Source organism: Lycium barbarum, chromosome 11 (assembly GCF_019175385.1).
Source record: "Lycium barbarum isolate Lr01 chromosome 11, ASM1917538v2, whole genome shotgun sequence".
NCBI classification, from domain to species: Eukaryota; Viridiplantae; Streptophyta; class Magnoliopsida; order Solanales; family Solanaceae; genus Lycium; species Lycium barbarum.
The window spans coordinates 16,770,306-16,785,161 of NC_083347.1; the positions used below are offsets into that span (position 1 = coordinate 16,770,306).

At 32.7% G+C, this 14,856-nt stretch overlaps 1 protein-coding gene across 1 annotated transcript; it reads right to left on the minus strand.

Moving 5' to 3' along the window:
• Positions 1 to 4,253: 4,253 nt before the first annotated feature.
• Positions 4,254 to 4,934, minus strand: LOC132618462 (uncharacterized). Its single transcript, XM_060333510.1, has one exon. It carries the CDS (start codon positions 4,741 to 4,743, stop codon positions 4,489 to 4,491), a length of 255 nt encoding a protein of 84 aa, XP_060189493.1. The 5' UTR covers positions 4,744 to 4,934; the 3' UTR covers positions 4,254 to 4,488.
• Positions 4,935 to 14,856: the final 9,922 nt, after the last annotated feature.

Consider the following 14,856-nt stretch of genomic DNA (forward strand, 5'->3'; position numbering starts at 1 on the left):
GGATAGTAGTGGGGATGCGACTAGTATGTGGGATAAGACGACTAGTTGCATTAGGGTGGTAGCAAAGGAAGTGTTGGGGGTCTCGACAGGTAGTCGTGGTCAGCATCGAGGGGATTGGTGGTGGAATGGAGAAGTTCAAGGGAAGGTGGAAGCAAAGAGGGTGGCGTATGCGAAGTTAATAGAAAGCAAGGATAAGGTGGAGAAGTGGACGGATACAGAACTTTATAAGATGGCGATCAAGGAGGCGAAATTGGCAGTTTCGACGGCAAAAACGGCAGCTTTTTGAACGCATGTATGCCGAACTAGAAGAGAAAGGAAGGGACCAGAAATTGTTCAGGCTAGCCAAGGCGAGGAAGAGAAAGGCACGTGATGTGGATCAAGTAAAGTGCATCAAGGACGAGCATGGCAAAGTATTGGTAGAGGAGACTTCCATTAGACGGAGATGACAATCATACTTCTACAAACTCTTGAATGAAGAAGGGGACAGAGACATTGTGTTGGGAGATTTAGAACATACAGGAAGGCGTCACGATTTTGGGTATTGCAGGAGTATTAAGGTTGACGAGGTTAAGGGTGCTATTCGTAGGATACGCAGGGGAAGAGCGACCGGACCCGACGAAATTCCTAGGGAATTTTGGAAGAGCGCGATCCCGGCAGGTTTGGAGTGGCTGACTAGGTTGTTTAATGTCATCTTTAAGACAACATTGATGCCCGAAGAATGGAGGGCGAGTGTAATGATCCCTTTATACAAGAATAAAGGAGATATCCAGAGTTGCAACGACTATAGAGGTATCAAGCTGCTAAGCCATACTATGAAAATGTGGGAAAGGGTGGTGGAGATGAGGGTGAGGAGAGGTGTGTCTATTTCAGAGAACCAGTTTGGATTCATGCCGGGACGCTCAACTACAGAAGCCATCCATCTTTTGAGAAGGTTGGTGGAGCAATATAGGGAGAGGAAGAGGGACTTACACATGGTATTCATCGACCTAGAAAAGGCTTATGACAAAGTTCCAAGACAGATCCTATGGAAATGCTTGGAGGCTAAAAGTGTACCTGTGGCGTACATTAGGGTGATCAAGGATATGTATGAGGGAGCCAAAACCAGGGTAAGGACAGTAGGAGGAGACTCAGAGCACTTTCCAGTTGTGATGGGGTTGCATCAAGGATCAGCTCTTAGACCGTTTTTATTTGTCTTGGTGATGGATGGATTGACACGGCAAATTCAAGGTGAGGTGCCATGGTGTATGCTTTTCGCGGACGACATAGTCCTGATCGACGAGACTCGTAGCGGAGTTAACGCTAAGCTGGAGGATTGGAGACATATTCTGGAATCTAAAAGGTTTAAGTTGAGTAGGACCAAGACAGAGTACTTGGAGTGTAAGTTCAGTGAAGCACCTCAGGAGGCTGGCTTGGAAGTGAGGCTTGGTACCCAGGCCATCCAGAAGAAAAGTAATTTCAAGTACCTTGGGTCTATTGTGCAAGGCAGCGGGGAGATTGACGATGATGTCACACATCGTATTGGGGCAGGGTGGATGAAACGGAGGCTTGATTTCGGAGTGCTATGTGATCAGAAGGTGGCACCAAAACTTAAGGGCACGTTCTACAAAGCGGTGGTTAGACCGACTATGTTATATGGGGCGGAGTGTTGGCCAGTTAAGATCTCTCACATTCAAAAGATGAAAGTTGCCGAGATGAGAATGTTGAGATGGATGTGTGGCCACACTAGGAGTGACAGGATTAGGAATGAGCATATTCGGGATAAGGTGGGGGTGGCCTCAGTGGAAGACAAGATGCGAGAAGCGAGATTAAGATGGTTTGGGCATGTGAAAAGAAGAGACACAGATGCCCCAGTGCGGAGGTGTGAGAGGTTGGCCATAGATGGTTTCAGACGAGGTAGGGGTACGCCGAAGAAGTATTGAGGAGAGGTAATTAGATACGACATGACACAATTACAACTTACCGAGGACGTGACCTTAGATAGGAGGGTTTGGAGGACCCAAATTAGGGTAGAAGGCTAGTAGATAGTCTCGTTTTCCGTTCTTATTAGTAGTCGCATTATCGCAACATAATTTCTTGTGCTCCTATTTCTGCTATTATCTATTATTTCTTGCATTTTGATTATCCCGTGTTATCTGTGTCGCTTGCATTATTTCATTTCATATCGCTTTGAATCTCTTAACCTTATCTGACTTCTTTTTATGCTTTTATTGAGCCGAGGGTCTTTCGGAAACAGCCGTCCTACCTTGGTAGGAGTAAGGTCTGCGTACACTCTACCCTCCCCAAACCCTATGATGTGGGATTTTACTGGGTTGTTGTTGTTGTTGTTGTAATATTCTTTTCCTTTTTAAATAGTAAGTCAAATTAAATCAACCATATTTCACACAAATCAAATTAAATTTAAGCTCTATTTTTTGCGTAAATTTAGGCTCTATTTTTGGAACAGATTTTTTTTAAAATTCTGGGAAATCAAATTAAATTTTCCCATAAATCACGCATAACGTCCATAATAGGACACTAGTTATGAAATACAGAGAAATACAAAGAACACATGTATTTCAATATTATGAAATACATAGAAATACAAAGAACACGAGACATGGTAGAGTAAATTTAGGCTCTATATTTGGAATATTTACAGCAAAAAAAAAAAGATGAATATATTGAAATACAACGAAATACAAAATGAAACCCAACAAAGTAGAGTAAAAATTAGGCTCTATATTTGGAACATTCACTATATTTAGACACAAAAAAAAATGAATGCATTAAAATACAACGGAATATAAAATGAAAATCATCTTCCTCACTAAAGACCAACGTGAAGAACTCGCAAAAACGACAACCACCGTGACAGTCTCAAAGCTAATTAAGGAAAAATGAGGCAATTCGATCCATGAAGAGTGTTTTTCCGTGAGCAACAATCACTGGCCGCTCCTTCAGACGTTGAGCAACACTTTTTGCGACTTTCTTAAATTCAGCCAAAAATGTCTCTTGTGTAACAACTTCGAATGTAGGATTCAACTACTGGCTCCACCACATTACTCATTACCTACATAACAAGATAATAACCAAGTAATATGCTATACTAATTAGCAAAGCACTCATCACGAATATAAATGTGTAACAAAGAAGTTATCATGGGCTAGTAAGCAGCAAATTTATGAATCAGCGAGAAATCACATATGGAGTTCAGATCGGAAGAACTAGAACTTTAAGCTTTTTGAGTTCGGAGATGGAGGTAGTAATGGTGCTGACGGCGGCGTTGGTGGTGGAGATGGAGAAGGGATGGAGGGGTAAGTGAGGGGAAGGAGAGGAGAGGCCGGAGATAGAGAAAGGGAGAGAGAGATGCGGCAGTGAGAGGAAGGAGAGAGAATTTTTTTTAGGGTTTGAAGAAGATGATAAATCTTAAATGTGTAGTGAGAGAGAATATAGAGAGGTACATGTATTTTAAAACTAGTTATGAAATGTAATTTTGAAAAAATAAAGCTACAAAAATTAAATGAAAAATAAGATAGTTATTATTCATAAATAAGTCTTAGAGGTAGTTATGACAAGTAAATTTTTCTTATTTTTTCTGGAAGACTGCAATAAGGTGCTCAATTAGCACATTCTAAATATACTACAAGCGTTTAATAGGTCATGTCCTTAATTGAAATGTCTAAATGAAAAATTGTGACAAGTTCAGAAAGTTGAACTATGGGCTATGGCCTTTAATTAAAATGAAGTCTAAAAAATAGAACTAATAACAAGTCCTTGATCATCTCACAAAGATATAGAGCAGTTACAAAAATATAAAAACATAGTGACAAAAAACCTCATGTTGGTAAGGAAATGCACCTTAAAGAATGGGGTAAACGGATAAACCTTTTTTCCCCTGTGCTGACGTAGAATTCTAACTTTTAACCAATTGAATGAAATTGAGTTTACAGAGGGAGCAAACGCTCTGTCTTTGCTGAGAGTATATTAAGCTGATACAGAGGAACCTTATCTTTGTTTATGATCGTTTTCGGAGTACCGATGTGTGCAAATTAATTGACATATGGCTGGTTCAAAGTACTGTTGTAATCAAATTAAGTCGGTATGCAACTTGTTCGCTCAATTTACATTTAATCTTTTAAGATGTGCGTTCTTCCTTCTTTGTTTCATTCAAATCAGGACCACCTGAGATGAGACTTCTTTACCATATTTCTTGGATATTCATTTGTGTAATCGGTTTTTTTTTTTAAATAGTAGTATTGGCAAGCATATCGAAGTGATGCAGAGTACTAATCGATCTTTCATATCATAATTCCATCAAAATATCTACAGTACTTCATAATTTCATGTGTCATTCTTCGAATGATTCGAAATAATGCATGCTTCTCTAAAGATGGCATGACTTAAACTCTATTTACAATCATAGCCATACATTTTTTTTCTTTTTTCTTTCTGTCCTCTCGAAAATCTTTGGGTCTTCAAAAATGACAATGAAGATACCTAGAGAAGAGATCAATTGGGACCCCAACAGCTCAAGTACATAACTGTCCTCAAAGACTCTTCAGATTGTTTTGCCTTGTCGCTCCTTGCAATAAGTGAAGAAGAAGAAAGTTTCTTAGCTTGAGAGTAAGATCTGATGTTATTCTTTGTGTGTTGTGCCAAAGACCTCAATGGGTAATTCCATCTACACAATCCAACTTGATCTTTTAAGGCTTCAACTGCTCCAACACTGGCTGCCACTATCCACGCTCTCCTGCTTGAACTCATTTTGATTTAATTTCTTCTAAAATTAACTCTCTCTTTTTTCTGCTTTGGTTTTGATGTATGAATTGGTTATGTGGTCTTTTGATTGCTAGTCAATTTGATGATTTTGAATATGATGTTTGGGGTTTGAGGCAAAAGCGGAATTTATAGGAATGTATTGATAGCTGAGAAATTTGAGGAAGTTGTTGGAGAGTGATAAACCAATGTCTCTCTGGCAAACTGTGTGCTTAGGACAGTTATGCTGCCAGTGGTTTTCTAGTTATCTTATCCTTTACGAAAGGGAAATTTATTTATTTATTTATTTATTTGTTTATTAGAGGAAAGGGTGGACCCTAACTTAAGTTTACTGAAGTTTTGGATGCTTTTTTTTTTTCTCCCATTTTTAGGAGGATTTATAGTGTTTTCACACTTCTCCTCCGTGTGACTCGAACCCAAGACCTACCGGTCGTGGGTGGAGGTGCTTAACCACTGAGTCATCCCTCACTGAATTAGCGTTTTGCATGAAGAATTCACCTTTTTATTCAATAAAGAACCTTTGAGAAGAAAACATATATCCATGATAAGGTTTTTAAAAGAGAGACATACCTTAGTGTGTTAAACAAAGTCGATTTTTTTTTTGTTTTTTTGAATTTACACTTTTAATCCCTGAAGTTATGAAAATTATAGTTTTTCCTTTAAATATTTGTTTAATTATCTAACCTTTACTTATTGAAATACGCCTTTCTCTTTTGCAATTAGATGGCTTATGCGGTTGTGTAGTTATTTTTTTATATTGCTAGATTTTTTAATATGGAGTTTATTTTTTTTTATTGTTTTTTTTTTAATATGAGGTCCACTTTTTATTTTTATTTTTTTTTAACATGAGTTGGAGGTGGACGAAGATACCACCTCCAATGTCCGTGTTGGGCACGGGCCTAACACTTTGGATTATAGTGTATCTATGTGTATATAGTTTTGTTTGGGTAGTGATAATATATATATGTTTTATATTGCTAATAAACACACACACACGTTCAAAGTGTTAGGCCCGTATTCAAAACTTTATTATATTAGTGTATGCTACGAATACAAAGTTTGTAAAAATTTATTAATGTTTTTTAAATGAGAAGACTTGTTTAAAACGAAACTATTTTCCTCTCTTTCAGACAAAATAATAGCAATATTTAAGCATCAGTTGATATTTTAAATTTTAATTCGATTAATTTAAAGGTGTACATTGTTAATGTATGTAGATTGGACCTAAACAATACTTATTATTTTTTATCAAATTTTGATTTGGATAATTCTAATTCAAATTATGAAATTAATTTTACATGTTTAAAACGAAACAAAGTAGAAATTTGATTTTCTATTTAAATGAAGAACTGCTATTTTTTAATTTTTGGTAAATATTCTTAGTTTAGCTTATTTTACTTGTCATGTTGTCTTTTACACTTTTTTTTTAGGAAACGTCAATTAGAATTATAATTTGACTAATTTACCTTAGTTATTATTTGATCTCCATTTAATATTATTTTTTATTTTACGACATTAATCTCTTTTCACATTTATTAGAGTAAGAATAAAAATTAAAATATAAATATTTTAAGTATATTTATTTTAGTAAACATAACAAATAAATGATATGGCGGAATAGCAAATACAACAGTTAAATATCTAGATTAGATCTCAGGAAATTATATGGTTTGACTACTTAATGGGTTGATACGCATGTGGCAATGAATCCACCATTATTGACTTAATGAGAATACTTTAAGAATTATATGAATATTGTTTAATTTTTTAATATGGGATACACTTTTTTTTTTATATTGCTTTTTTTTTTTTTAACATGAGTTGGGGACGGACGACGATCCATCCCCCAACCCACGCTTATATATAGAACTAGATGGCTTATGCCCGTTGTTGCACCCTATTTTAACCGAGGCTAAACAAAGCACAACTTATGGGACTCTAAAATAATTAATTATGTACAGAGTCGCCACCTAGCATTTAAGGTATACTAGGGTACCTATGAATTATTAATATATGCAGCTTAACATGATCTACGAAAATAAGTGAGATTCTAGGTAAGGGTTCAAATTATTCCGAAGGGAAGGTGTTAGGCATCCTTCAGAATCCACAAATGTGGTTCCCGGCTGGACCAATTTAACTATACGAGGGATATGTAACAAGGCTTGATTATTATTTACAAAAAATTAATAGAATTTAGACTAAGAATAACTAACATGAATGTTTATGTAGAAAAAGGTGTAAATATTTACATATGTATAAAAATACGTATTACGTGATAATTTACAAATAAATAAAGTGCGCAATTACAGTGACTAAAAATTTTAGCTTTAACTGAATATATTATAAAGGTATTTACTTAACAATGAACGATTTGCTTTTGAATGACAAAAAAAAACAGATTTAAACATATGTGATATAAACAATTATTTAAAAAGGTTATCTACAACTTAAGAGCTTGAGTATGTGAAAAGGTGTAAGGAATGGACATGAAATTATTCTGCACGCAAGGTGTGTTAACTAATTTAACTAGCTAAATATGTACACCTAATCAATTAATTATGAGAGTACATTTTAGAATCTAAATATTGAGGCAAATCACCCTATTTATTTACTTAAGTGTGCTAAGCTACTAAATTAAAACTCTAGCGAAACATGATAACTATAAGAATATTAACTACAAAAATAATAACTGTCTAATATTAATTTATCTAAAACACATAAAATTTAAATCACCTAAGCAGATCATAAATAAATATCACTAGCCTACACCCTAAAAAGTAAAGTTTCACTATATTTTATGCTTGTGTAATTTAAGAATGTAAAATATATATATATATATATAAACAAAGAATTTAAGAAGCTATTTGAACTTCTTTTGAGCGCCATCTTCCAAAATATAACTTCAGATACCTGCATGAGACTTAATAAAAAATGTTAGTAAGAAAATAAATAATTATCGGATGAATTAAAAATAATGAATAAACTTAAAATAAAAATCCGTCTTTGTACATGGAAGGCCTTGAAAATCGACGAAAATTTCTTCATCGGCCACAATATTTTTAACCAGTTACCAATTCGGTCCGCTTCAATTTGAATCTTCAAGAAATGTCGAGCTTCCCAAAACAGCAACATCTTAAACTTTCAGTGCAATATTTTCTTGTTCAGCTCCATTCTTTCTTTCTTTCTTGAAACGGGTTTAGTGCCTCTCAAGCAGACCACAAATTTGTCATTATAGCATACACTTTTCTCAGACAACATCTTCAAATTATCATCTAGGCTAGCATTGACATCCAACTCTTAATTCATCCAATTTTCTTCATATTTCAATTCTAGGTAGGTGCCTAAGTAAACTCAATTAAGCAGTGAGAAAGAAAAATTCCTTCTCAAGACTTGTTAACAGTTTGGGGCAGAAATATCACATAGTTCAATGAACAACTTGACCATTATTAACAAGATAGATTAAAAAGCAACTCAAACTACCCCCGCATACACTTCTAGACATTGCTTTATATTTCTTAGTTACTCAGACTTCACCGGCAAATAAATTTTCTCTCAGACAATTTGTTGAATAGGTTGCAGGCATTAGTTTTACCAAGCTCTTTCTCCCAATGATTTAGTAGAATTACCTTCCCAAAATTGGGAATTACAGTTCACAATCAACAGTTTCATGAGAGAATCAAATCAGAACCAATTGTGGCACATTCTATTCCATGAATTTTTCACCAAAAAAGAAGAGTGACAGTGATTGAATCTGAGGTAGATGAAAGAAAGGGAAGAACAGAGGAACAGAGGGAAAGCATACCTGAGCCTCTGGAGAAGAGGGCTAGAACAAGATAAAAGAAAAAATGAAAAATGGCACGCTTAAGCTGCTGGGGATTCGCCGGAGCTCCGAGCTCCGGCGTGGAGAAGGCTGGCGGAGGGAGTAGAGGGAGACGAAGAAGGAGGTGCGGGGGGTGTTTGGGGTGCGTCGCCGGACCTCCGATGGCGGCGGCGGCGGCGTGTAAAAAGGATGGAGAGAAAATAAAGTGTTTAGGGTTTGGTTTTGTTCGAAGAGAGTTAAGAAATTTGAAAATTAAGTGTGTGGTGTGTGTAAATATGTGTAGAATATGAAAAATTAAATGAACCTCCTCTCTTTTCTTATAATATAAACAAACACTCCTTTTAGTCCCTTATTTCTTTTAACTAATCAAAACCTAACCCATCATCTCAAATGTCAACTTTTAAAAAATGTGACGAGACCTTGACTTGATCGAATTTTTGTTCTGCATTTAAAAATTAATTGCTCTAATTTTCTCTGCACTGTCAGGTTGTACTAAAATATAGTTGATTAATACATATATAAATAATAATGTAAGTATAAAATATAAATATTAATATATAGGATAAAAAAATGTATTGCTATAAAATTAAGAAACAATTAATTTCACAAAAATGGTAGTATTACGCTGTACATGTGCCAAATAATGGTTCTTGAAAAAATGACAATAAATTGAGGAAATTCCTAAAATAAGGATAATCATCAATAAATTGTTGAAATTGTAAAAATGTGTAAAAAAATGTATTTCGTGCTCTTTAACGAATCAGGGCCCCCCAAAACGTTAATTTTAAGCACGTCTGGCCAAAATTAGATGTCAACACCCGTGCTGCGCACGGGCTCAACACTTCGGATTATAGTGTATTTATGTATATGTAGTTGTGTTTAGATAGTGATAATATATATATATATATATATATATATATATACTATGTTCAAAATACGATTAATATAACATTGTAGTTTGTGCTCCGTATCTAAAACTTTATTTTATTGGTGTTTGCTACGAAAATTTATTAATGTTTTTTAAAAGAGAAGACTTGCTTAAAAGAAAACTATTTTCCTCTCTTTGAGATAAAATAATAGCAATATTTAAGCATCAGTTGATACTTTTAATTTTAATTCGATTAATTTAAAAGTGTAAAATACTTATTATTTTTTATCAAATTTTGATTTGGATAATTCTGATAACGTCCAAATACACTCCTCAAAGAGAAAGTGTACACGGTCGTATGCAATATATTTACCCAACTATGAGTCGGGGTCGATCCCACAGGGAACAATATGCTAGGCGATTAAGAAAGTAAGGAACTTTCACCAACTACGCTAAAGCCAAACGATAGATAATATTTTGGTTTTTGTTTGAGAAAATTATGACTAATGCGGAAATGTAAACTAACCTAGAAAGCGAATAAAATGATCAATGGCCACAAGCATGGATACAAGGGAAATTACTCTCAAGTAACGATCCAATGTATTTTACAATTTTACAACTAAGAGCGGGTCTATGTTAATAGATAATGATTTCTAAAATCTCATTGAAAGTTTCTCAACCAAATCAATGAATTTCACTCTAAGCTTTCTCAAGTCTTAGAGTGTGATGTTAAACACAATCAATTCAACCTCAAGTTAACTATCGTATCTCTAGCTCAAGTTATTAGATGGGTTTAATGACCCAAATCCTTGCTATCTAACTCTTTTCCTAACTTCCACTTTTTTTCTCAAGCAAAATAAAAGTCTTTAGGCACAAATAATGTTTGCAACCATTAAGAGACATTTAAGCATGAAGAGTTAATAGAGAAACAATAAACCCACTTCATTAGAAATAAAAATCATTCAATACATAAGCATAACAAGAGATTCAATCCAAACTTTAATCAAGAATATTTTCATAAACAAGATTCAAGTATTGAAATGAAATACTACACACTTAGATAATCAATACAAAGCAAGGAATTGAAGAAATGGGTAAAGAATTTCTCATTGGGTGCCTCCAAATCTTCTCTTCCAAGGTGTTGGTGATGAACCTAGCCTACAAACTTGTGTGTTGTGCCAAAAGATGAATAAAATTGCTCCCTTGTCTTCCTTTTGTAATTGCCTAATTTTTCCAAGTTCCAAAAATGACAAAATATGCCCCAAATTTCAGTTTTTGCAGTTCTGCCCGTTTTTTGCAGATCTGTCCCGTTTTTGCAAAACTGTCCACTTTTGACAGTTTTGCAAAACTGTGCAGGTTTTGTCCAATTTGACCTCTTTTTGACTTGGTTTCTTCCGATCACTTCTAAATCACATAAACCTATAAAATGGAAGTAAACGACATTAAATGCACTATTTTTTCAATCAAAACATAGCAACAATCTAAGATTAAAGAAGAAATAAGTTGGTAAAATACCAACTTATCAAATTCTAATTCAAATTATTAAATTAATTTTACATGTTTGAAACGAAACAAAGTGGAAATTAATTTTCTATTTAAACGAAGAAATGCTATTTTTTAATTTTTGGTAAATATTCTCGGTTTAACTCATTTTACTTGTCATGTTGTCTTTTACATGGATTTTTAAGGAAATGTGAATTAGAATTATAATTTGACTAATTTACCTTATTCATTATTTGATCTTCATTTGATATTAATCTCTTTTCACATTTACGAGAGTAAGAATAAAAATAAAAAAGTAATTAAATTGTATCTTATTTTTTAAATATATATATTTTAAGTATATTTATTTTAGTAAACATAACAAATAAATGACATGGCGGAATAGCGAATACAACAATTAAATATTTTGAAGAAAAGTAATAATATGAGGTCCATGTTTTTTGCTATGTAATAATTTCATTTGCTCTCACTAATGGGTTAACATGCATGTGGCAATGAATTCACTATTATTGACTTGATGGGGATACTTTGGGAATTACATGAATATTGTTTGATTTTTTAGTATATGGGGTGCACGTGGTTTTTTTTTTTTACGTTGCATTTTTTCTTTTTCTTTTTAATATTGGGTCCATCTTTTTTTTTTCATGAGTTTGGAGAGGGTGGGGTCCACTTTTTTTTTCATGAGTTTGGGGAGGGTGGGGTCCAGTTTTTTTTTTTTTTTTTAAAGAGTAACTGTCGACGAAGCATGGATAAACCGATGCTTCTATATAGTAGAAAAATAGAAATATAATAAAGTATTTCTATCTATACTTTTTAGAAGAGTTGGTAATATAAAGTATAAAACGTCTTTTTTTTTGCCCTTAAATAAAAAAGTGGGTGGGACCACAAAAGATTTTTTTACTCTTAAATAAAAAAGTAGGACCGAACACGGACAACGATCTTGCCTCTATAAACCGGCTCTTCTATATAGTAGTAATAGTAAAGTAATACATATAATTTTTTTATCAAATTTTGATTTGGATAATTCTAATTCAAATTATTATATTAATTTTACATGTTTAAGATGAAACAAAGTAGAAATTTGATTTTTTATCTAAATGAAGAACTTCTATTTTTTAATTTTTAGTAAATATTTTTTGTTTAACTCATTTTACTTGTCATGTTGTTTTTTACACGATTTTTTAAGGAAACGTCAATTAGAATTATAATTTCACTAATTTACAACAACAACAACAACAACAACAACCCAGTGAAATCCCACAACGTGGGGTCTGGGGAGGGTAGAGTGTACGCAGACCTTACTCCTACCAAGGTAGGATGGCTGTTTCCGAGAGACCCTCGACTCAATAAAAACATAAAAAGAGGTCAGATACGGCTAAGAGATTAATAAGGTCACTAATTTACCTTATTAATTATTTGATCTCCATTTAATATTATTTTTTATTTTATGACATTAATCTCTTTTCATATTTATTAGAGTAAGGAAAAAATGAAAAAGTAATTAAATTCTATCTTATTTTAATATATAAGTATTTTAAGTATGTTGTTGTACAATAATTTCATTTGCTCCCACTAATGGGTTGTTACCCATGTGGCAATGAATCCATCATTATTGATTTAATTGTTTGATTTTCTAAGCACTTTTTTTTAACATTGTTTGATTTTAAATATGGGATTCATTTTCTTTTTATTATTAATATTGCTTGATTTTGTTAACATGAGGTCCACGTTTTTTTTCCGTGAGTTTGGATGTGGTGGGTTCCACTGTTTTTCCCGTGAGTTTGGATGTGAGGCCATGGGATACTTTGGGATTACATGCATATTGTTTGATTTTTTAGTATATGGGGTACACGTTTTTTTTTCTTTGACGTTGCCTTTTTTTTTTTTAATAGTGAGTCCATCTTTTTTTTTTCATGAGTTTGGAGAGGGTGGGGTCCACTTTTTTTCATGAGTTTGGGGAGGGTGGGGTCCAGTTTTTATTTTTTTTTAATTTTTTTAAGAGTGACTGTTGACGAAGCATGGGTAAACCGATGCTTCAATATAGTAGAAAAATAGAAATATAATAAAATATTTCTATCTACTTTTTAGAAGAGTTGGTAATATAAAGTATAAAACGTCATTTTTTTGCCCTTAAATAAAAAAGTGGGTGGGACCACAAAAGATTTTTAGTAAATATTTTTTGTTTAACTCATTTTACCTGTCATGTTGTTTTTTACACGATTGTTTAAGGAAACGTCAATTAGAATTATAATTTCACTAATTTACCTTATTAATTATTTGATCTCCATTCAATATTATTTTTTCTTTTATGACATTAATCTCTTTTCACATTTATTAGAGTAAGGAAAAAATGAAAAAGTAATTAAATTCAATCTTATTTTAATATATAAGAATTTTAAGTATGTTATTGCACAATAATTTCATTTGCTCCCACTAATGGGTTGATACGCATGTGACAATGAATCCATCATTATTGATTTAATTGTTTGATTTTCTAAGCACTTTTTTTTTAACATTGTTTATTTTTTTAATATGGGATTCACTTTCTTTTTATTATTAATAATGTTTGATTTTGTTAATATGGGGTTTACTTTTTTTTCCCGTGAGTTTGGATGTGGTGGGTTCCACTTTTTTTTTTTTTTTTTTTTTTTTTTTAATACTGGTTGGTGTTTAATATGGGGCCATGAAAAACTTCTATTTTTTAATTTTTAGTAAATATTTTTTGTTTAACTCATTTTACTTGTCATGTTATTTTTTACACGGCTTTTTAAGGAAACGTCAATTAGAATTATAATTTCTCTAATTTAGCTTATTAATTATTTGATCGCCATTTAATATTATTTTTTCTTTTATGATATTAATCTCTTTTCACATTTATTAGAGTAAGGAAAAAATGAAAAAGTAATTAAATTTCATCTTATTTTAATATATAAATATTTTAAGTATGTTGCTGTACAATAATTTCATTTGCTCCCACTAATGGGTTGATACGCATGTGGCAATGAGTTCATCATTATTGATTAATTGTTTGATTTTCTACGCATTTGTTTTTTAACATTGTTTGTTTTATTAATATGGGATTCACTTTTTTTTATTTTTTATTTTTTTAATATGGGATTCACTTTTTTTTTAATATTGCTTGATTTTGTTAATATGAGGTCCACTTTTTTTTCCGGTGAGTTTGGATGTGGTGGGTTCCACTTTTTTTTTTTTAATACTGGTTAGTGTTTAATATGGGACCCAGATTTTTTTTTAATATTAGTTGTTGTTTAATATATATGGGGCCCACAATATTTTTTGCTTGATTCTGTTAATATGGGGTTCACTTTTTTTTCCCGTGAGTTTGGATGTGGTGGGTTCAACTTTTTTTTCTTCTCCATTGTTTTTAATACTGGTTGGTATTTAATATGGGGTTCACAATTTTTTTTTAACATTATTTGTTTTTTTAATATGGGATTCACTTTTTTTTTAATATTGGTTGATTTTGTTAATATGGGGTCCACTTTTTTTCCCATGAGTTTTGGATGTGGTGGTTTCCACTTTTTTTTTAATACTGGTTGGTGTTTAATATGGGGCTCACAATTTTTTTTTTAATATTAGTTGTTGTTTAATATACATGGAGCCCACAATTTTTTTTGGGGTCCACTTTTTTTTCCCGTGAGTTTGGATGTGGTGGTTTCCACTTTTTTTTTTTTTTTTTTTTTTTTTTTAATATTGGTTGGTGTTTAATATGGGCCCACTATTTTTTTTTACAATTTTTTTTTATGGGCCTGTTTAAAATGGGGCCCCAATTTTTTTTTTGTTTTTTGTTAAGGGCCTATGATGGACGACGAAAAAGAACCACAACGGACGACGAAAAAAGCACCAACTGTGCTTCTAATATAGTAGTAATAAATATTATTGCATAGTT